At 45.2% G+C, this 21,835-nt stretch overlaps 1 protein-coding gene and 1 long non-coding RNA gene across 10 annotated transcripts in view; one reads left to right on the forward strand and one right to left on the reverse strand.

Moving 5' to 3' along the window:
• The window catches only part of GP6 (glycoprotein VI platelet), a 41,257-nt gene extending 27,311 nt beyond the window's left edge, over positions 1 to 13,946 (reverse strand). For 4 of the 8 annotated variants that reach the window (XM_033411920.2, XM_033411919.2, XM_049703495.1 and 1 more), the window contains exons 1-2: positions 7,719 to 7,971; positions 645 to 733 (exon numbers count right to left, since the gene is read on the reverse strand). In XM_033411920.2, the coding sequence (XP_033267811.1) occupies positions 645 to 733; positions 7,719 to 7,834 (205 nt within the window). In that variant the 5' untranslated portion in view covers positions 7,835 to 7,971. The other 4 variants (XM_033411917.2, XM_049703493.1, XM_033411918.2 and 1 more) reach the window with 4 other exon arrangements.
• Positions 13,904 to 21,254, forward strand: LOC117197946 (uncharacterized). Of its 2 annotated transcripts, XR_004478846.2 has the most exons (3): positions 13,904 to 14,242; positions 16,462 to 16,770; positions 20,281 to 21,254. It is a non-coding gene; the product is annotated as an uncharacterized LOC117197946 (long non-coding RNA). The 2 variants fall into 2 exon arrangements; XR_007474350.1 differs by lacking the exon at positions 20,281 to 21,254 and having other exon boundaries at positions 16,462 to 17,891.
• The last annotated feature ends 581 nt before the right edge of the window (positions 21,255 to 21,835 follow it).

Raw genomic sequence — 21,835 nt, forward strand, 5'->3', positions numbered from 1 at the left:
TATAAGAAAAAACTCTATGTACGTATGTGTACACATTTGTACTAAAAAATTAAGATAAATGTAGAAGGATAAACAAGTATTGGCTACTGTTGGTGACTTAAGGGGGGCTTAGAACAGAATTTATTGTTTTCTTATATGTTCTCTTACAACTTGTAAAAAGAAGCATAAACTTTTATAAAGAATCTAATAACAGTTTAATAAAAAAACACACAACAAGGACCTACTCTATAGCACAGGGAACTATACTCAATATTTTGCAATAACCTATAAGAAAAAGAATCTGAATAAGAACATATATATGTATATAACTGAGTCACTGTGCTGTACACCTGAAACTAACACCACATTGTGAATCAACTATATTTTAATTAATTCATTAAAATTAAAACAGCATGGAGTAGTGGGAACGTTGCAGTCAACACTGGGAAACCTGTATTTATTTTTTAACTCAGCCATGAATAAACAAAAGTAATTCAGACAAACACCATCTCCCAGTTTTCCCACCCAACAAATAAATGCGGTGACCCTTGGTCACCTCCTGCCCTGAAAATTTCCTCTTGCCTCTTGTACTGATGCAATTTTTTAAAAAATTCTTTGTCTCATAGCCCACTGCCTATCCCTCAGCATTTTGCAGATTGACTCACCAAGACAGAAGAAAGCAGCCATGGTTGGGGACATGGTTCCTCGGCCGGTCCTGAGCTGTATAGCCCAGGAGGGAAGCCCTGGGTGCAGGCTGGAGCAGAGATACAGGATGCGATGGGAATGAAGAATGCTCTCCTCCCTTCCCCCATCGGCCTGGCTTTTCCTAATTGAGACCCATCAAGCTGGAGGCGTCCCCTCAGTAGAATGACTTGCACACAAGCTCCAAGGAGCCTGGCTTATCTCCCGTCACCAGCCCAGTGTCCCAGCAGGTCTGCCTAGCGAGGCATCGTCTGCGTTCTGATACTCCCAGAAGCTCCCTGGCATTCATTAGGGACATGCAAGTCAAAACCACAATGAGATATCACTTCACACCCACGAGGATGGCTCTATCAAAAAGACAGATATTAACAAATGTTGGTGAGGAAATGGAGAAGTTGGAGTCCTCATGCTTTGCTGGTAGGTGTATAAAATGGTGCCTCCGCTGTGGACAACATTTCCTCAAAACGTCAAGCAGTGAATGCTTCAGCAACTCCACTTCTGGGTATACACCCAAAAGAACTGACAGCAGGAACCTGAACAGATATTTGTATACCTGTGTTCACAGCAGCATTATTCACAATCGCCAAAACATGGGAACAACTCAAATGTCCATTGATGGAAGGATCAATAAACTGTGGTGTACACATACCACAGTGGAATATTGTTCAGCCTTTAAAAGGAACGAAATTCTGACAGGCTACGACCTGGATGAACCTTTATTAGGCTGAGTGAGATAATCCAGACCCAAAAGACCACACATTATATGATCCCATTTATATGAAATACCCGGAACAGGCAAATTCATAGAGACAGAAAGGGCTCTGACGTTATCAGGGGCTGCGGGAAGGCAGAATGGGAAGTTATAGCACCATTTTAGACCTCTACCAGGGTAAAATGCATGGAAACTTTGGTGTTTTGAGCAAGGTGCTGACACGGAATACTAGCTGACGGATCTCTGTAATAGCGTGGTTTCAGGGAACTTCTCTTCTCTCTTCTCTTTTGTAGATATGCTGTTTTGAGGGCATGCCTGATGGTAAGAAATATTCATAGAGGAAAGGCAGCACGTTCAGCCTGCCCTAAAGTCTTGATGAAATAAAGAGCTTGGCATTTTCATGTAAGCAGAAAATGACTGGTGTAGCTGGACTTAAGTGAGCAGAAAACTAAGACTGAAGCGATTGTAAGGGTCAGATCAGGATGGCCCAACTTTCGCAGGTGATTCTTTTCCTTTTAATTATCTTTTATTTCTCTTAGTTGAAGCACAGTTAATTTACAATGTTGTATTAGTTTCACTTGTACACACAGCAATTGTTATACATACATACATATACACGTGTATTCTTACATGTATAAATACATGTATGTATATATATGTAGGTATGTATATTCCTTTTCAGATTCTTTTCCCTTATAGGTTATTACAAGATATTGAGTATAGTTCCCTGTGCTGTACAGTAGATCCTTGCTGTTTACCTATTTTATATATAAGTAGTGTGTATCTATTAATCCCAAACTCTTATCTCCCCACCACCACCCGCTACTCCCTTTGGTAACCATGAGTTTGTTTTCTCTGTGAGTCTATTTCTGTTTTGTAAATGAGTTCATTTGGACCAGGTTTCTCTGCTGGAGTAGGGGAGGTCTGTCCTGTGTATTAATAGGGCTAGCAGCATCCCTGGTCTCCATCCACTAGATGTCACTAGCGCTATGCCCCCTCCAGTTGTGACAACCAAAAACGTCTCCAGACATTGCCGGATGTCCCCTGGGGGGTGCAGAATCACCCCCAGTTGAGAACCGTTGGGTTACATCATTCAGGGACTTAGAGGGCAAGATAAATTTGGATGCACAAATATCCCTTTATAATACTCCTCACTTTTCAAGCATTCCCTCATTTGGTCCTCATGCAAGCCTGAGAAACGGGTTCTGCTTTAGTCCCATTCTGGTGAGAAAACTTGAGCTTAGAAGAAAATGTGCTTTTTTAGGTGAAGCTTGGGTGCTGGGAGCCAAATAAATCATTTTCCTCTGGTTTAGCACATGTTCACATGGATCTAGGCAGAGTGTCTCCCTTGTTTACTTTACGTATGCCCTTTAGTTCTCATTTCTTTTCTCCATCTCCAAGGAACAACTCTACAATATCTCATGTGAATTAGTTCATTTCTGCAAAACGTGATTTCGTACCGTGCAAAATGTATACTGTATTGTAAATTGTGCAATGCCGTGGAAGTCATTCGTCTTTCCATTGCCCACAGAGATTTCACAGATCTGTAGAATATTGATTTGCTTCCAACACATTTATCACTCCACTATCCCAGTAACAGACAGCCACGTCATATCCAAATATCTCCAAGATAAACAATTCTGAGCTAAATATCATTCTACGTGTGCCTCTGTGGACATATGTGAAATGTCCTTGAAACATGCACCCAACAGCAAACGCCAGCTCTTAAGTGTATCTTTCATTTACTTACTGCCAAACTGAACTCTGCACTCGCCGCACCAGTTTCTTCCCCCGCAACAGTGCAAGAGGACCCCCATACCTCCCCAATACCCCCAACATGTGGGGTTACCCAGTTTGGGACTGACAGGTACACACTGCTGTATTTAAAATGGATAACCAACAAGGACCTACCTATGTACCGCACAGGGAACTCTGCTCAGTACTCTGTAACAACCTAAATAGGAAAAGAATTTGAAAAAGAATAGATGCATGTCTGTGTATAACCGAATCACTTTGCTGTACGCCTGAAACTAACACAACGTTGTTAATCAACTGTACTCCAATATAAAATAAAAAGTTTTTTAAAATGTGGGATTACCCAGCCTTCTAATCTTTGCCAGTCCGATGGTATATTAGCTTCCTAGGGCTGCCATAACAAAGTATCACAAACTGAGTTGCTTAAACAATAGAAATTTATTGTGCCATGGTTCTGGAATGTAGAAGTCTGAGATCAAGATACTGGCAGATTTCCTTCTGAGAACTGCGGGGTAGAGGTCGGGGCAGAGTGGGGGGACTTGGTGCGTGCCTCTCTCCTAGCTTCTAGCGACTTGCTGGCAATCTTTGGTGTCCCTTGTCTTATATTTTTTAATTTTTATTTTTATTAATTTTTAATGGAAGTATAGTTGATTGAAGATGTGTTAGTTTCTGGTGTACAGCAAAATGACTCAGTTATACATTCTTTTTTTATATATATTATTTTATTTATTTATTTTTGGCTGTGTTGGGTCTTCGTTGCTGCGCGTAGGCTTTCTCTAGTTGCGGCGCGTGTTTCTCACTGTGGTGGTTTTTGTTGCAGAGCACAGGCTCTAGGCGCACGGGCTTCAGTAGTTGTGGCTCTCAGGCTCTGGAGCGCAGGCTCAGTAGTTGTGGTGCACAGGCTTAGTTGCTCTGCGGCATGTGGGACCCTCCTGGACCAGGGATCGAACCTATGTCCCCTGCCCTGGCAGGTGGATTCTAAACTACTGTGCCACCAGGGAAGTGCCTCGTATATATATTCTTTTTCATGTTCTTTTCCATTATGGATTATTACAGGATATTAAAGAGAATAATTTTTAAATGTGTACACGATCATTCAGCTAGTGGGTGCAGAAGAGAATGTGAACCCTAATTAGCCCATCTATTCTAGACTCTGAGCTCTTACTACTATGCTCTCCCACCAAATGTCACTCCCCAACATCGTCCACATTATTTTTCTCCCTGGGTCTATTTCCATCAATCAACACACATTCTCAATTCCCATCTATTTCTTCTACTCTCCACTCCAAACCACTTGGCTGTATTTCACTGACCCTACCATTAACTTTCTTCTCTACTTCCTCTCATCAAAACTTATTGAATTATTATTACTTTTTTTTTTTTTTTTTGCGGTACGCGGGCCTCTCACTGCTGTGGACTCTCCCGTCGCGGAGCACAGGCTCCGGACGCGCAGGCCCAGCGGCCATGGCTCACGGGCCCAGCCGCCCCACGGCATGTGGGATCCTCCCGGACCGGGGCACGAACCCGTGTCCCCTGCATCGGCAGGCGGACTCTCAACCACTGCGCCACCAGGGAAGCCCCCTTATTGAATTATTTTTAATACCAACTCCAATTCCTCTCCTGTCATTCACATCTCTTTTTGATTGTGTTCTATTTTTTTTTAACATCTTTATTGGAGTATAATTGCTTTACAATGGTGTGTTAGTTTCTGCTTTACAACAAAGTGAATCAGCTATACATATACATATGTCCCCATATCCCCTCCCTCTTATGTCTCCCTCCCACCCTCCCTATCACACCCCTCTAGGTGGTCACAAAGCACCGAGCTGAGCTCCCTGTGATATGCAGCTGCTTCCCACTAGCTATCTATTTTACATTTGGTAGTGTAGCTATGTCCATGCCACTCTCCCACTTCGTCCCAGCTTTCCCTTCCCGATCCCCATGTCCTCAAGTCCATTCTCTACGTCTGCATCTTTATACCTGTCCTGCCCCTGGGTTCTTCAGAACCTTTTTTTTTTTTTTTAGATTCCATATATATGTTTTAGCATACGGTATTTGTTTTTCTCTTTCTGACTTACTTCACTCTGTATGACAGACTCCAGGTCCATCCACCTCATTACAAATAACTCAATTTCATATCTTTTTATGGCTGAGTAATATTCCATTGTATATATGTGCCACATCTTCTTTATCCAGTCATCTGTCGATGGACACTTTGGTTGCTTCCACGTCCTGGCTATTGTAAATAGAGCTGCAATAAACATTGTGGTACATGACTCTTTGAATTATAGTTTTCTCAGGGTATATGCCCAGTAGTGGGATTGCTGGGTTGTATGGTAGTTCTATTTTTAGTTTTTTAAGGAACCTCCATACTGTTCTCTATAGTGGCTGTATCAATTTACATTCCCACCAACAGTGCAAGAGGGTTCCCTATTCTCCACACCTTCTCCACCATTTACTGTTTGTAGTTTTTTGTGTTTTTTTTTGCGGTACGCGGGCCTCTCACCGCTGTGGCCTCTCCCGTCGCGGAGCACAGGCTCCGGACGCGCAGGCTCAGCGGCCATGGCTCACGGGCCCAGCCGCTCCGTGGCATGTGGGATCCTCCCGGACCGGGGCACGAACCCGTGTCCCCTGCATCGGCAGGCGGACTCTCAACCACTGCGCCACCAGGGAAGCCCTGTTTGTAGATTTTTTGATGATGGTCATTCTGACTGGTGTGAGGTGATATCTCATTGTAGTTTTGATTTGCATTTCTCTAATGATTAGTGATGTTGAGCATCCTTTCATGTGTTTGTTGGCAATCTGTATATCTTCTTTGGAGAAATGTCTATTTAGTTCTTCTGTCCATTTTTGGATTGGGTTGTTTGTTTTTTTGATATTGAGCTGCATGAGCTGCTTGTAAATTTTGGAGATTAATCCTTTGTCAGTTGCTTCACTTGCAAATATTTTCTCCCATTCTGAGGGTTGTCTTTTTGTCTTGTTTACGTTTTCCTTTGCTGTGCAAAAGCTTTTAAGTTTGTGTTCTATTTATTTTAATTGCATAACTAAAGGGGGAAGTTCACCAAAACTAGGGAAAAACCGTAAATCCCCGACCTAAACACCCTCTGCATCATTCCCTTCCCCAAGAGTAACCCTTCTGTAGTTGAATTATTGCAATTTGGTTCCTTTACAAAGAACATTTCCTTGTTCATTTTTTGCTGCTCCGAAGGCTTCAGCTCTCAGAAACTCCTAGAACGTTAGACTGAAACGCCATTAGGAACTGCCTCCTTGCCCAATTTTTTTGTCATGTGGCATGCAGGATCTTAGTTCCCCGACCAGGGATCCAACGCGTGCCCCCTGCAGTGGAAGTGCCAAGTCTTAACCACTGGACGCCAGGAAAGGCCCTCCTCCTTGCCCAATTTGACTCTTACTTCTTTTTATAAATTTATTTTTTTTTTGGCTGCGTTGGGTCTTTGTTTCTGCACAAAAGCTTTCTCTAGTTGTGGCGAGTAGGGGGGCTACCCTTCCTTGCAGTGCGTGGGCTTCTCATTGCATTGGCTTCTCTTGTTGCGGAGCACAGGCTCTAGGCACGTGGGCTTCAGTAGTTATGGCAGGTGGGCTCAGTAGTTGCGGCTCACAGGCTCTAGAGCGCAGGCTCAGTAGTTGGAGTGCACGGGTTTAGATGCTCCGTGGTATGTGGGCTCGTCCCTGACCAGGGCTCGAACCGAAGTCCCCTGCATTGGCAGGCGGATTCTTAACCACTGCGCCACCAGGGAAGCCCGACTCCTACTTCTTGGCTTCTCCTTGTATTTTGGTACCAGTGAGTTCTCCTTAAACCTGCTTGGACAATTGTTCCTGCTCAGTGACCCAACTCATCCTTAATGCCTGCTCCCTCTTTGCTTTCTAAGGGCCAGATCATGTGATTTGCCTCTCTCAGTAGACCATGAGTTCCTTAAGACCAGAAGCTATGCCAAGTGAAGGGGAACTTGGAGTTTTTGTCCTATTTTTGCAATTGTTCTCTTTGACATTGATTTGAAATAAAAACCAATGTGCAAAATAGAAGGAAAAAAAAAAAGACCAGAAGGTATATCTTACTAATATGTATATCGTCAGCTTCTGTGAACATCTGTTAAATAAGCAAATGAGTGGGTAACTACACAAGGAACCAGGAATCCGTTGAGAGAGATGTGATGCGTCCCAGAATTCCCTTATGGTTGACAAGGCTTCTCTAGTCCTGAGCCTCTGCGGGGGCTCCAAGATGATGAGTGGCGTGGGCACCCGAGCAGGACAACTCACGGAGCCCCATTTTCCTTACGGGGCACTTGAACCCTGGAGTCCACACAGCCAGTTCTGGCTCTGCTCTCTGGACAAGGTGAAGGTGGCATACACACAGGGCTATTTTATGGAATCCTCAGTGGTACAGGACGGAAGTGGATCCCCGCTCCCTGTGAGGGGGTCCTGGCGTAGCTGAGCAGAAGACTCAGGAGACTCCGGTGGGCCTTCCTCTGTGTGGACCTGCCCGCATGCATGAAGATACAAAGTGAGGGGAGAACACCTTGGGGAGGGAGCAGGGGAAGGAGGAAAGACTCACATGCATGTCCATTTGTCTGTCCTCCTCAGGCAGGATATCCACTGAGACATCATCTGCAAGAAAAGAGGAGAGGACAGGCTTCCAGGAAGAGCCTTCAGATTATCCAGTCTTGCCATCTATATTTCAGAGATGGATGACTGAAATCGGGGAAGGGCAGTGACATCACACCCAGTGAGGTTTGCCCCCAACCTTCTCGGCTTCTTCTAGGATGCCTTCTATCTTCCCCACCCTGGCTACCCCTACTTCTCACTCCTCTTACATTGATTTTCTTCCTGGAAGTCCATGTCTGGGCTGGAGCTAAGGGAAAGGAGATAGACACATTCAGGTAGGTCTGAGAAATGAGACAGACACAGCATTCTCTATTGAGAGAGTCCAAATGTTCCTACCTGTTATCATTCACTTGGCCCTTGGTGTCATCCTCAGTGGCTCCTACAGAGAGTCAGTGATCAGAGTCCTGGTAGGGGACCCACAAAGCCCCTCCCCACACTCCTCCCAGGTTAACCCTTCCCCCTCCAGGACGTACTGTTTTTGGCTCGACACCAGCACCAGCAGAGGAGAAAGATAAGGAGGAAGAGGAAAGGTAGAATGCTGATGACTGAGGTCACAGTCACAGTGGGAAGGTAGTCATCTCCAGGAGGATTTAGGTAGACTTCAGGTAGATCTAGGAATTAGTAAACAGTGAAGATCTGTTACTGATCTCCTCTTGGATTAATTCATCCATTCAATAAATATTTATTGTGTGTCTTCCATATATGAGGCAAGTTATTGGATGTTTTGGAAACTGTAGTGAACCTACCCAATAACAGAGTCTAGACATGTGAAGCAATACACAGAAGTTGTTACTCTTATTATATGATAAAACTATCTACCCTGCATTATAAGAGAGATTTCTTTGGGAGATGATCCCTGAAGGATAAGAAACACATAGATCTCCGAAGTGCAAGAAGAACTGCCTTCCAGGAAGAGGGAACAACATATGCAAACTCAGAGGTGAGAAGGAGTTTTGCGTGACCCACACACAGAAAGGACAGATGGTACATAATGTGAAAAATGGCTCTTGGTAAAGATAGAAAGGTCAGGAGATATCAGCAAAGGTCCAAAACATTGGAAGCTGAGGAGAAGAGTCTGGATTTAAGTTTAAATGTAATAATGACCCACAAAGGGATTAACAAGCAGTGAGCTTGTAATTTTTTAAATTACTACATTTCTGGTGTGATAAATGGATTTAAGGGGCCAGGTGGAAAGTGGAGGGACAATTAGGGAACATGCTACAGGCAGCTACATGACAAATGATCATGTAATGACAATGTGGTGGTGATGAAAGAAAAAAGGGAATGGATTTGAGGAGTTTTTGAGGATAGAAATGATGAGCTTTGAGATTTAGAGATGGAGCAGATGGGCACTGAGAGCAAAAGAGGGGCATCATATATCATTCTCAATGAAGTGATCATTGGAGAGGATGGATGGCATCTATTGAGATGGGAAGACCAATAAAAGGAGGAGGTTCTGAGGTGTGTTGGGAGTTCTGCCAAGATTCTCATTAGGTGTCTGAGCAGATGTCAAAGATTCCATTGGATAAGAAATTCACGGGAGCATTTTTGACTGGAGTGAGTGATAAGTTTGATAGCCATCAGCAGATACTGGACAACTGAAGCAGATCATCTTTAATCTACCCATTTTAATCCAATGTTAGTCTTCCCTGTCAACTTAAGAACAAGTATCATTGCTTGGCATGATAAAAACTCTCAGCACAGTGGGCACAGAAGGAACATATATACTTCAACATACAGACCATATAAGACAAACCTACAGCCAACATCATACTCAACAGTGAAAAGCCAAAAGCATTTCCTCTGAAATCAGAAATAAAGACCCGGATGTCCATTCTCACCACTTTTATTCACATAGTATTGGAAGTCCTAGACACAGCAATCAGACAAGAAAAATAAGCAAAAGTCATTTGAATTGTAAAGGAGAAGTGAAGCTCCCTGTTTGCAGTTGACATGATACTATATATAAAAAAATATCCTAGACACCACCAACCTAATACTAGAGCTCATCAATGAATTCGGTAAAGTTGTAGGATATAAAATTAATATACAGAAATCTGCTGCATTTCTATACACTAACAACAAAACATCAGAAAGAGAAATTAAGGAAACAATCCCATTTACCATTATATCAAGAAGAATGAAATACCTGGGAATAAACCTACCTAAGGAGATAAAAGACCTGTACTTAGAAAACTATAAAACATTGATGAAAGAAATTGAAGATGACACAGAGAGAAAGATACATCATGTCTATGGATTGGAAAAATTAACACTGTTAAAATAGCCATACTACCTGAGGCAATCCACAGATTCAATGCAATCCCTATTAAAATGCCAATGGCATTTTTCACAGAACTAGAACAAATAATTTAAAAATTCTTATGAAAACACAAAAGACCTCAAATAGTCAAAACAATCTTGAGAAAGAAGAATAGAGCTGGATTTATCACACGCCCCACTTCAGTCTATACTACAAAGCTACAATAATCAAAACAGTATGGTACTGGCATAAAAACAGACATATAGATCAATGGAACAGGACAGAAAGCCCAGAAATAAACCCACTTAATCTGCAACAAAGAAGGCAAGAACATACAATGAAGAAAAGACAGTCTTTTCAATAAGTGATGCTGGGAAAACCAGGCAGCTACATGTAAAAGAATGAAGTTACAACATTCTCTAACACCATATACAAAAATAAACTCAAAATGGGTTAAAGACCTACATGTAAGCTTGGAAACCATAAAATTCCAAGAATAAAATATAGGCAGAACACTCTTTGACATAAATTGTAGCAATATTTTTTTAATCTATCTCCCTAAAGCAAAGGGAAAAAAAGCAAAAATAAACAAATGGGACTTAATTAAACATAAAAGCTTTTGCACAGCAAAAGAAAACACTGACAAAATGAAAAGACAGGGATTTCCCTGGTGGTCCAGTGGCTAAGAATCTGCCTTCCAATGCAGGGGACTTGGGTTCGATCCCTGGTCGGGGAATTAAGATCCCGCATGCCGCAGGGCAACTAAGCCCTCATATCGCAACTACTGAGTCCGCGCACCACAACTAGAGAGCCCGCATGCCACAACTACAGAGCCCATGCGCTCTGGAGCCTGTGCACCACAACTGCACAGTCCACGTGTTCTGAAGCCTACGCACCACAACTAGAGAGAAGTCTGCATGCCACATCGAAGAGCCTGTGGGCCACAACAAGAGATCCCACGTGGCGCAACTAAGACCCGATGCAGCCAAAAATAAATAAAAAAGATTTTTAAAAATGAAAACACAACCTACTGAATAGGAGAAAATATATGCAAATGATACGACCAACAAGGAGTTAGTACCCAAAATATGTAAACCGCTTATACAAAGCACCAGCAAAAAACCCCAAACAACCTGATTTAAAATGAGCAGAAGAACTGAATAGACATTTTTCCAAAGAAGACACACAGATGGCCAACAGGCACATGAAAAGATGCTCAATATCATTAATCATCAGAGAAATGCAAATTAAAACCACAACGAGGGACTTCCCTGGTGGCGCAGTGGTTAAGAATCCGCCTGCTAATGCAGGGGACACTGGTTCGAGCCCTGGTCCGGGAAGATCCTACATGCCACGGAGCAACTAAGCCTGTGCACCACAACTACTGAGCCTGCGCTCTAGAACCTGTGAGCCACAGCTACTGAAGCCCACGTGCCTAGAGCCTGTGCTCCGCAACAAGGGAAGCCACTGCAGTGAGAAGCCCACGCACAGCAACAAAGAGAAGCCCTCGCTTGCCGCAAGTAGAGAAAGCCCACACACAGCAATGAAGACCCAACGCAGCCAAAAATAAATTAATTAATTAAAAAAAAAAACACACACACAACGAGACATTCTCTCACACCAGTCGGTATGGCTATCATCAAGAAGACCACAAATAACAAGTGTTGGCAAGGATGTGGAGAAAAGGGAACCCTCATACACTGCTGGTGGGAATGTAAACTGGAGCAGGCACTATGGAGAACAGTATGGAGACTTCTCAAAAAACTAAAAATAGAACTACCACTACTGGGTATACCTTCGAAAAAAAATGAAAACACAAATTCTAAAAGATACATGCACCCCGATGTTCATAGCAGTACCATTTACAATAGCCAAGACATAGAATCAATCCTACTTGTCCATCAGTAAATGAATAGATAAAGAAGATGTGATATACAGGTATATACAATGGCATATTAATCATTAAAAAAAATCTTGCCGGGTTTCCCTGGTGGCGTAGTGGTTGAGAGTCCGCCTGCCGATGCAGGGGACGCGGGTTCGTGCCCCGGTCCGGGAAGATCCCACATGCCGCGGAGCGGCTGGGCCCGTGAGCCATGGCCGCTGAGCCTGCGCGTCCGGAGCCTGTGCTCCGCAACGGGAGAGGCCGCGACAGGGAGAGGCCCGCGTACCGCAAAAAAAAAAAAATCTTGCCATTTGTGACAACACGGGTGGATCTAGAGGGTATTCTGCTACGTGAAATAAGTCAGAGAAAAGACAAATGCTACGCGCTCACTTACATGCGGACTCTAAGGGACAAAAGAGACAAAACGGACACAGAGTCACCGAACCAGAGAAAGAAACGGGTGGCCGCCAAAATAAGTGAAGGGGCTTAAGAAGTACAAACCTTAAGTCATCTAATAAATAAGTGACAGGGACGAAATATACAGCACAGGGGATGTGGTCAATAATAATGTGCCCCCGGCAATGGGAAAACCTCAATAAATGTTATCTAGCAATTGTTAACATTACACAATGACCCCTAATCTGAGCAAAATGTTGTTGTCTGAGCTTGGCACGCATTGTATCTTAACTGATGCAACACCATTCTTCTTCTTCTTTTTTTTTTTTTTGGCCATGCCCCCCGTGGCTTGTGGGATCTTAGTTCCCCAACCAGGGATTGAACCTGGGCCATGGCAGTGAAATCGCCAAGTCCTAACCACTGGACCCCCAGGGAACTCCCGTTATTTCATTTTAGAAAGAAGGAACTTGGGACCCAAATGCAGGAAACTGCTTGCAAAATGTCCCAGAACCAGTAAATGTTGAGGTCTTCATTTTAAATAACTTTTTTTTTTTTTTTTTTTTAGTGGTACGCGGGCCTCTCACTGCTGTGGCCTCTCCCGTTGCGGAGCACAGGCTCCGGACGCGCAGGCTCAGCGGCCATGGCTCACGGGCCCAGCCGTTCCGCGGCATGTGGGATCTTCCCGGACCGGGGCACGAACCCGTGTCCCCTGCATCGGCAGGCGGACTCTCAACCACTGCGCCACCAGGGAAGCCCGAGGTCTTCATTTTACTGCAAGTCTGCCTCCTGAGTAAGAGTACCTTCCTGTGAACAAACCTTCCATAGATGAGGGAGATGGAAGCAGTTGAGGTGATAGCAAATGGAAAGGACACACAACACACCCAATGGGTGATGGTCCCATACCCACAGGTGGGTCTGGTGCCCGTACAAATGTCCCCAGTCCTCTGTGTCTGCGTTGTGAATGTCGACCTCAACTGTGTTCCCTTTCTGCATTATTTGAAAACCTGGGCATTCCCTTCTTGACTCATCTGTGCTGATGGGGAATAGCAGGGGATCAGGAAGCTTTCCAGAGAAGGGGAGAGGTTTTCCACCAAAGATTGGCATAATGGTGAAGAATTAAAACATTAAAAACAAATAACACGACGAGTGGATGAAGAGATGGTGCAGGTTAAAGGCTGGGATGCTTTCAAGGCTACTCAAGCTCATCCCTCAGTCCACTCGGCCCAATTCAGGTTCTCCAGGCAGAAAAGGGAGAAAACACTCACCCGTTTGGGCCCGAACCCTTTGATCCCAGCAAGACACTGAAACAGAGAAAGACTTGGTAAGAGATGTCTCCCGTTAATACAGTGATTCCCAAACACCTGAGCTCAGGGCATCACGTCTAGACCAAACTGAAGAAAAGTGGCCCTATGGGTGATCCCTCTGTAAGTCACTGACCCCAGGACTTCATAAAGGAAGAGTCCCACAAGAGGAACCCAGGTTATAAACCTCTTATCTACATCCTCTTCCCTCACCAGCCTCCCACACAACGTCCCTTGCCCCACTCACCAAGTCCGAGAAGAAAAATGACCCCCAGGGACATGGCAGTGCCTAAGTCCACAGCTCCGCGCCACGCAGCACAGCCGACTGGGCAGCAGATCTTCGCAGCAGGACACACCCGTGGAGGGGACAGCCTGGGGCTTTAAACCCCTTGCCGAGGAGTGACAACATCCCCTGCTCAACATAAAGGGGAACCGCTCCTTGTGCAAGACTAAGGCTTTGCCTCTCAGCCCTCCACCACATCACCCCGCTGGGCATGAGTTACTCTGTGGGTTTCCTCCTGTGATCTTACAGCCACAGAGACGTGGGAGATTTGTGCCACGCTCTCCACAATGATTTGTTTATCTGCCATCGAAGAACTGAAGGCAGCTTTACCCACCCCCAAAAAAACGAGGTGAAATGTCATTCAAAAACACGGAATCTAATATATGAAACTATTAGGGATGGTGTTGCAGACCTAAATCGAACTAGAGAATGTGGTGGAGAGCAATGAGGGTCCAGGGAAGATGCCTGGAAGACCAGTTCTTTCGTAGGATTTGGATTCTCTGTGGTAATAGTGGGTATGAAAAGGTTCAGCTAAGAGTAAATTTTTCCTGAATGGCTGCATTCCAAGGTTTATGTCCTGACCAAAAATCTCTGATGGGGGCATTAATATCAACTCACTAGAAATGAGTGTTTTAGTTTGCTTGGGATGATCAATGACCCTCCTTTAATCTGAGAAACATGTAAATTCCTGAGTATCTGATGTCTTATATAGGCTTCTTTTTTAAAAAATTAATTTCTTTCTTTATTTTTGGCTGTGTTGGGTTGCTGCACGCAGGCTTTCTCTAGTTGCGGTGAGTGGGGGCTACTCTTCATTGCGGTGCGCGGGCTTCTCTTGTTGCGGAGCATGGGTTCTAGGTACACGGGCTTCAGTAGTTGTGGCAGGCAGACTCAGTAGTTGTGGTGCACGGGCTTAGATGCTCCACGGCATGTGGGATCTTGCCGGACCGGGGCTCAAACCCATGTCCCCTGCCTTGGCAGGCGGATTCTTAACCACTGCGCCACCAGGGAAGTCCGGAACATCTTTTCTTACCCCTAGCATAGCAAGTAATTTTTCAAGCTTTATTGAGGTGTAATTGCTATGCAAATAAATTTTTACATATTTAATGTATACATCTTGATGGATTTAGACATATAGCAGGTAATTTTTTTTAATGAATCCTGGACATCATGTATGAAAATGTGAGTATCTTATGACCTTTTTCCTCCATAAAATATATCATTTTCATTTGTCAGGAAATTATAGTAGGAGCATATTCCTGTTATTACATGTAACACTGAAATGAACTGCTTTGAGCGTTTATACATATAGATTCTATCAAATATTTGAGAGTTGTTGATGGCTTATGGTAAATGCCAGTTCCTCCTTATTTTCAGATGTGTACACAGGTGCACTGTCACTCTTTGCCCAGCCATACCCTGTGGTGACTTTAGGAGAAACTGTAATTCAGGATCTACGTATGATCTTTTTACTCTGTCCAAGCAACATGGTGAAGGTGACTTCATGAACTGTATCAAGCAGAGCTATAATAGATTCCACATCTCCCCAGTGACAGCAGCCCACAGTGGGATCGACAGGTGTATGGCTCGTACAAGACTTTCCCCTATAAATGGAAAAGCTCCAGTAAACCACTGAAGCTCATAGTCACAGGTAAGGAATCTACAGCTCAGACACCCTCTCCATCCCTGGGCCCCTAAACGGACTCGCTCAGGCTGTGGGAGAAGAAAAGGCAGCTCCCTGCAGTGGGATGTGTTACCCGCCTATGATCTTCCCAGCCCCTTTCTCAGACTGGGTCACCTCCATGTCGGTGTGTGACATAAAAGGGCAAGTGGAAATCCAGATTCACTGCCTGTATCCAGTGAAAATGTCCTGAAGCCCTTAGGTGCCTGACCCGGGCCTGGGCAACCCTGGGGGCGCAGGGATGCCTTTGAGAAGATGGCAACACACAGGGGGATGCAGGCAGATTATTTTTCCACAAGTTTTTTTTTTTTTTTTTGGGGGGGGGGGCTGCATTGGGTCTTCGTTGCTGCACACGGGCTTTCTCTAGTTGAGGCGAGCGGGGGCTACCCTTCATTGCGGTGCGTGGGCTTCTCATTGCGGTGACTTCTCTTGTTGCAGAGCACGGGCTCTAGGCACTCGGGCTTCAGTAGTTGTGGCACGCACGCTCAGTAGTTGTGGCTGTAGAGCGCCGGCTCAGTAGTTGTGGCGCCTGGGCTTAGTTACTCCGCGGCATGTGGGATCTTCCCGGACCAGGGCTCGAACCCGTGTCCCCTGCATTGTCAGGCGGATTCTTGACCCACTGTGCCATCAGGGAAGCCCCCCTGTAGGACCTTTTGAGTCACAGTAAGGACTCCTGGGTGAGAGGAACAGTAACGGAGACTGAATGAATCAGGGAGAAAAAGAGACACAGAGGAAACAAGGACAGAATTGGAGAGGCCCCAAGCTCCTGACAGGTGTAGCAAGACAGGAAGCATGCTTTCTGGGCGTTAGGAAGATGTGCTCAGGTTAAATCGGGAGGGAGCGGGGGGCGGCGCCCGCCCACTCACCACCTTGCCTCTCTTCCTTCCCAGGTGTGGACAGAAAACCCCCCCTCTCGACTCACTGAGGCTCCTCCTCCAAGAAGACCCCCTCTAAGAAGCTCAGTCTGCGGTATCACTCAGAGACCTGGTTTGACACACTCGTTCTTTCCAGGAATGGAAGAGTAGAATTTGCCCAGAACCTAAGCTCCAAGTACAGAGCTGGGGCTTTTGAGGCCGACTTTCCTGTGAATGCCATCTTCCTGATGCACCCGGGGACCTACGGATGCTACCACGGTCTACACAAGAACTTCCCCTACCTCTGGTCAGAACCCAGTGATGTCCTGATGCTCCCAGAGAGAGGTGAGGGGTCCCCACGCTTCCCATCTGCTCCCGGGACTCCCAGACTATGGCAGCGGCTAGCTAGAGGCCGTTCTTTTGTTTTCAGTTAATGAAAATTAAATAAAACTTAAAATTCACTTCCTCAGTTGCACTAGGCACGTGATGTGCCCTGCAGCCACTGAGTGCCTAACGGCTCCCATATGGGACAGCACAGCCCTAGAGAATCAGTAGTAAAACTCAAATGATAAAGGACATTTCCATCGTTGTATGAGGGTCTATGGGACAGAGCCATTTTCAAATGTCAGCTTGTTGACCTGTGACCCCAGGGTCCCTGATGGGGATTGCAGACCCAGCGCTACTGGGGTTGAAAACACGGGGCAGAGATGGAGGGGATCTTAGCCCTGAAAAAGCAACAGTGAGGGACTTCCCTGGCTGTCCAGTGGTTAGGACTCCAAGCTTCCACTGCAGGGGACACAGGTTCCATCCCTGGTCAGGAAACTAAGATCCCACAAGTTTCAGCCAAAACAAAGGTATTAAACCAAAAAACAAAAAACTAAATAAAACCCAAAACTAACCAAAAGCTGGCTTTTAAAACATTAATTCCATTAATTAAAGCTTCCACCTTTAGGGACTTCCCTGGTGGTCCAGTGGTTAAGACTTCGCCTTCCAATGCAGGGGGTGCAGGGTCGATCCCTGGTCCGGGAGCTAAGATTCCCACATGCCTGACAGGAATGTGGACTTCGCTGGTGGTGCAGTAGTTAAGAATCCACCTGCCAATGCAGGGGACATGGGTTCGAGCCCTGGTCTGGGAAGATCCCACATGCCGTGGAGCAACTAAGCCCATGCGCCACAACTACTGAGCCTGCAACTACTGAGCCTGCGAACTACTGAGCTCACGTGCCACAACCACTGAACCCCGCGCGCCTAGAGCCCATGCTCCGCAACAAGAGAAGCCACCACAATGAGAAGCCCGCGCACTGCAATGAAGAGTAGCCCCTGCTCACCGCAACTAGAGAAAGCCCGCGCGCAGCAACGAAGACCCAATGCAGCCATAAATAAATAAATAAGTTTATTTTAAAAAAGAAGCAACATTGTAACCGATTCAATAAAGACTTTAAAAATGGTCCACATCAAAAAAAATCTTAAAAAAAAATTCCACCTTTAAAAAAAAAAAAGAAATAAAAGCAACAGTGAGTAATATTGTTGGGGCATCCCCTGCTCCAGGTGAAGTTAGTCTGAGGTGAGGGAAATCAGGGGCAGCCCCAGCTGTTGATCATAATTCTCATAATCCTTTTAGATCTTCACCTCCATACAGTATTGATAAGTTACTTGAAGAGCCCTGTAGTAGTTTCCTAGTGCTGTCCTACAAATTACCACAAAGTTGGTTGCTTGAAAGAACAGGAAACTGACATTATGCTAAGTGAAGTAAGCCAGCCACAGAGAGGTAAACACTGTATAATTCCACTTCTATGAGTGGTCAAAATCACAGAGACAGAAAATAGAACGGTGGGTGCCAGGGCCTGAGGGGATGGGGACAAAGGAATGAGGAAATATTTAATGGCTACAGAGTTTCAGTTTTGCAAGATGCAAAGAGTTCTGGAGATAGATGGTGGTGAGGGTCGCGCGACAGTGTGCCTGTCTTTAATACCACTGACCTGTACGTTAAAAAGGATTAAGATGGTAGATGTATGTTATATGTGTTTTATCCCAAAAAAAAATTGGAATTTTTTTAAATAAACAAAAAATTTTTAATTGTAAAAATGTACAATAAAAAAAACTATTCTCTCACAGTTCTGGAGGCCAGAAGTCCAAAATCAAGGGTCATCAGGGTTGGTTCCTTCTGGAGGCTTTGAAGGAAAATCCACTCCATGCCTCTATCCCCGCTGCTGGTGGACGCAATTCTTGGCCTCCCTTGGCTTCTAGCGGCATCACTGCAATCTGCCCTCCATTTTCTCCTTTTCTGCCTCTAATAAGCACGCTCATCACTGGATTTAGGACTCACCCTAATCCAGGACTGGAGGACTCAAGATCCTTCCCTTAATTACATCTTCAAGACCCTTATTTGTAATACCAAATAAGGTCACATTCTGAGGTTCTGGACAGACACATCTTGGGAGGGGAGAGGGGCACTGTTCAACCCACTACAAGTCATTATCCCCTAAAATGTTGCTTCATTGCTTGGAAGAAAAAAATCAGTCCTAAGGAATTCCTTGGCCGTCCAGTGGTTAGGACTCTGTGCTCTCACTGCTAAGGGCCCAGGTTCGATCCCTGGTCCGGGAACTAAGATCCCACAAGCCGTGCAGCGTGGCCAAAAAAAATCAGTCCTAGAAGCAACCATTGCCTTCAGCTAGGGCTTATGATCTGGCGAGAGGAGAGCAGAATAGTTATACTCCTATCCACCCACTGACCGACTGCTCTTATGCAGTTAACAACCTGAACAACGCCATGCCATGATTCTGGTACTCGGGAGTTCTCAGTTCCAACAGGGCTACCTGGCTGAGAATGATCAAACCGAGCGGATGAGAAAACAATTGTGATACTAGGCAGAGTAACTGTGCCCCAGAGATGTCCACACCCTCCTCCCCAGAACCTGTGAATCCGGTACCACAGAGAGGAATTACGGTTGATTTAAGGTTGCAAGTAGGTAGACCACCCTGGATTAACCCAGCAGGCTGAGTGCATCACAGGGGTTTCTGAATGTAGAAGAAATAGTGTCAGAGTGATGTGATATAGGAATGACTCAACTCGTCATTGATAGATGTGAAGATGGAGGAAGGGGCCATGAGCAGACGAGGTCAGGCCGCCTCTGGACGCTGGGAAAGGCAAGAAAACAGATTCTTTCCCAGAACCTCCAGAGGGCAGCCCTGCCGACACCTTGATTTAAGCCCAGTGAGACCCATTTGGACTTCTGACCTCCAGAATCAAAGACATTAGTGTTGTTCTAAGCCACTACGTTTGTGGTAATTTGTTACCGCAGCTGTAGAAAACTATGATGATTTTCAAATCTGGGGCTTCTGTTTAGACTGTTAGGTATAAGGTACAAGGATATATTGTACAGCATGGGGAATAGAGCCAACATTTTATACTAACTGTAAATGGAGTATAATCTTTTAAAATTGTGAATCACTATATTGTACACCTGTAACATACAATATCGTACATCAACTATACTTCAATTTTTAAAAACAATTTTTGGGAATTCCCTGGCCATCCAGTGGCTAGGACTCCACAATTTCACTGCCAAGAGCGTGGGTTCGATCCCTGGTTGGGGAACTAAGATCCTGCAAGCCGCATGCCTCGGCCAAGAATAAATCAGATTTTTTAAAAGTCTGGGGCTTCTGGGGACTTCCCTGGTGGTCCAGTGATTAAGACACCGTGCTTCCAATGCAGGGGGCGGGGTTCCATCCCTGGTCAGGGAACTAAGATCCCACATGCCCAGCAGTGAGGCCAAAAAACAAAAAAGAGTCTGGGGTTTCTGATGTGAGACTGGGCAAGTTTCCACGTCAGGAATTTCTCTGTCTCTGTCCCCAGATGCTGCCCCTGGGAACCACGATGCAGAGAACGTCGTCCGCTTTGCTCCGGCTGCAATGTCTCTGGTGATCCTGGGGGTCTTCCTGGTTGATGCCTGGTTCAGCAGAAAGGATTTCAAGAGGAAGTCAAGAGCTCGTTAGCCTCAGCCGACCGCGGAGGAGCCCTCGTAACTGTGAACCACACCCCAAGATTCTCCGCTGCACAATGCTTCATTCGAGTGCACAGCTCTGGCCACTGCGTGTTCACTTTGGGGAGACCCTGGAGCGGAAGACGTCAAGACAACGGTGGAGGCTGGCAAGGAGGAGTCATCAGCCCTTGGTTCAATCCACAACTTCTCTCCCCACGTCAGCTTCCCCGTGCTTCTCCACGCTCTCTGGCACTTGTGATCCCAGGCTCTTCCGAAATCTTCCATCCTCAGCTTCGGGGGTTCAAGACAAGTTTTCTCCTCTCTCTGACTCACCCCTCTCTGCTTTTTCTTCTTCTCAATTCCATCTCATCAGATCCACCAAATCTTCTCCGTCAACCTACACCTTCTCTTGCCACGCCGTCCAACCCCGGGAATATCCTCCTAGTGTGTCACCTCTAAGGAGATGAGCCCACTCCTGAATTTCCAGCCCCAAAGGGCTCCTTGGAAGGACTCTCATTTTAAGCTCTCTCTTGGACACATGTTAATGATGGTTGGTCCTGGCCACGTGGGGAAAATAGTGCCTACTCGTGAGGTACTGTGTTTATCTCCTGTCCCTCTCTCTACTCTCTTGCTGCAGGTCTATGGTGTCCACGCTGGCTGGGGTCCAGGCACATAAGTCCCATCCACCCACATTTCACTATGCCCTCATTGAACATTTCTCCCATACGATGTGTTTTAAAATAACAGCAATAAAATAAAATAAAATAAAAATAACAGCAAAATAGTGTTGGTGCTTACTAACAGCTGTAGAATGTTCCTTTTCTTGGATGTGCCATTATTTGCTTAAGATGACCCGCATTGCTGGCTTTTACGTTGTTTCCAGCCTTGCTGTATTAAAGAAATGCAACTGACATGCTTTCACAAATGTCATCAACACATCATGTTTCCCACACGCATGTATATTCATAGGCTACATTTTGAGGGAGGAATTGCTGAGTCTGCATCTGTAAATTGAACAGATACCAACAAGGAGATTCTGCCCTGAGGAAGTCCTTGATGGTGTGTGTAAGCGGGGGAGATAAATGGAAAAACTATCCCCAAGCCTGGTCACAGCTTTGGCTTCACTCCACGTTACGGGCTGGAGTGTGAAGGGCAAAACCCCCCAAAGATGCTATCTTTCACTGAAAATCTTAAGCTCCATGATGTATTTAGTTTAAGGCCACTCGTTAAATTCTGAAGTTTCTCTCCTGCATATACCTTTTTTTTTAAAACTGGATTCTCTTGCCTAGTGCAAGGATTTGCCCTCCTTAAATACAGAAAAGGCATTCCATAAATATATTTCCAGGTGGCAATTCCACGTAGCATAATGTTTTCAAGGTCTGTCTATGTTATGGCATGTGTCAGTGCTTCATTCCTTTTTTTTATTTT

Source organism: Orcinus orca, chromosome 20, assembly GCF_937001465.1.
Source record: "Orcinus orca chromosome 20, mOrcOrc1.1, whole genome shotgun sequence".
Lineage (NCBI taxonomy): Eukaryota > Metazoa > Chordata > Mammalia > Artiodactyla > Delphinidae > Orcinus > Orcinus orca.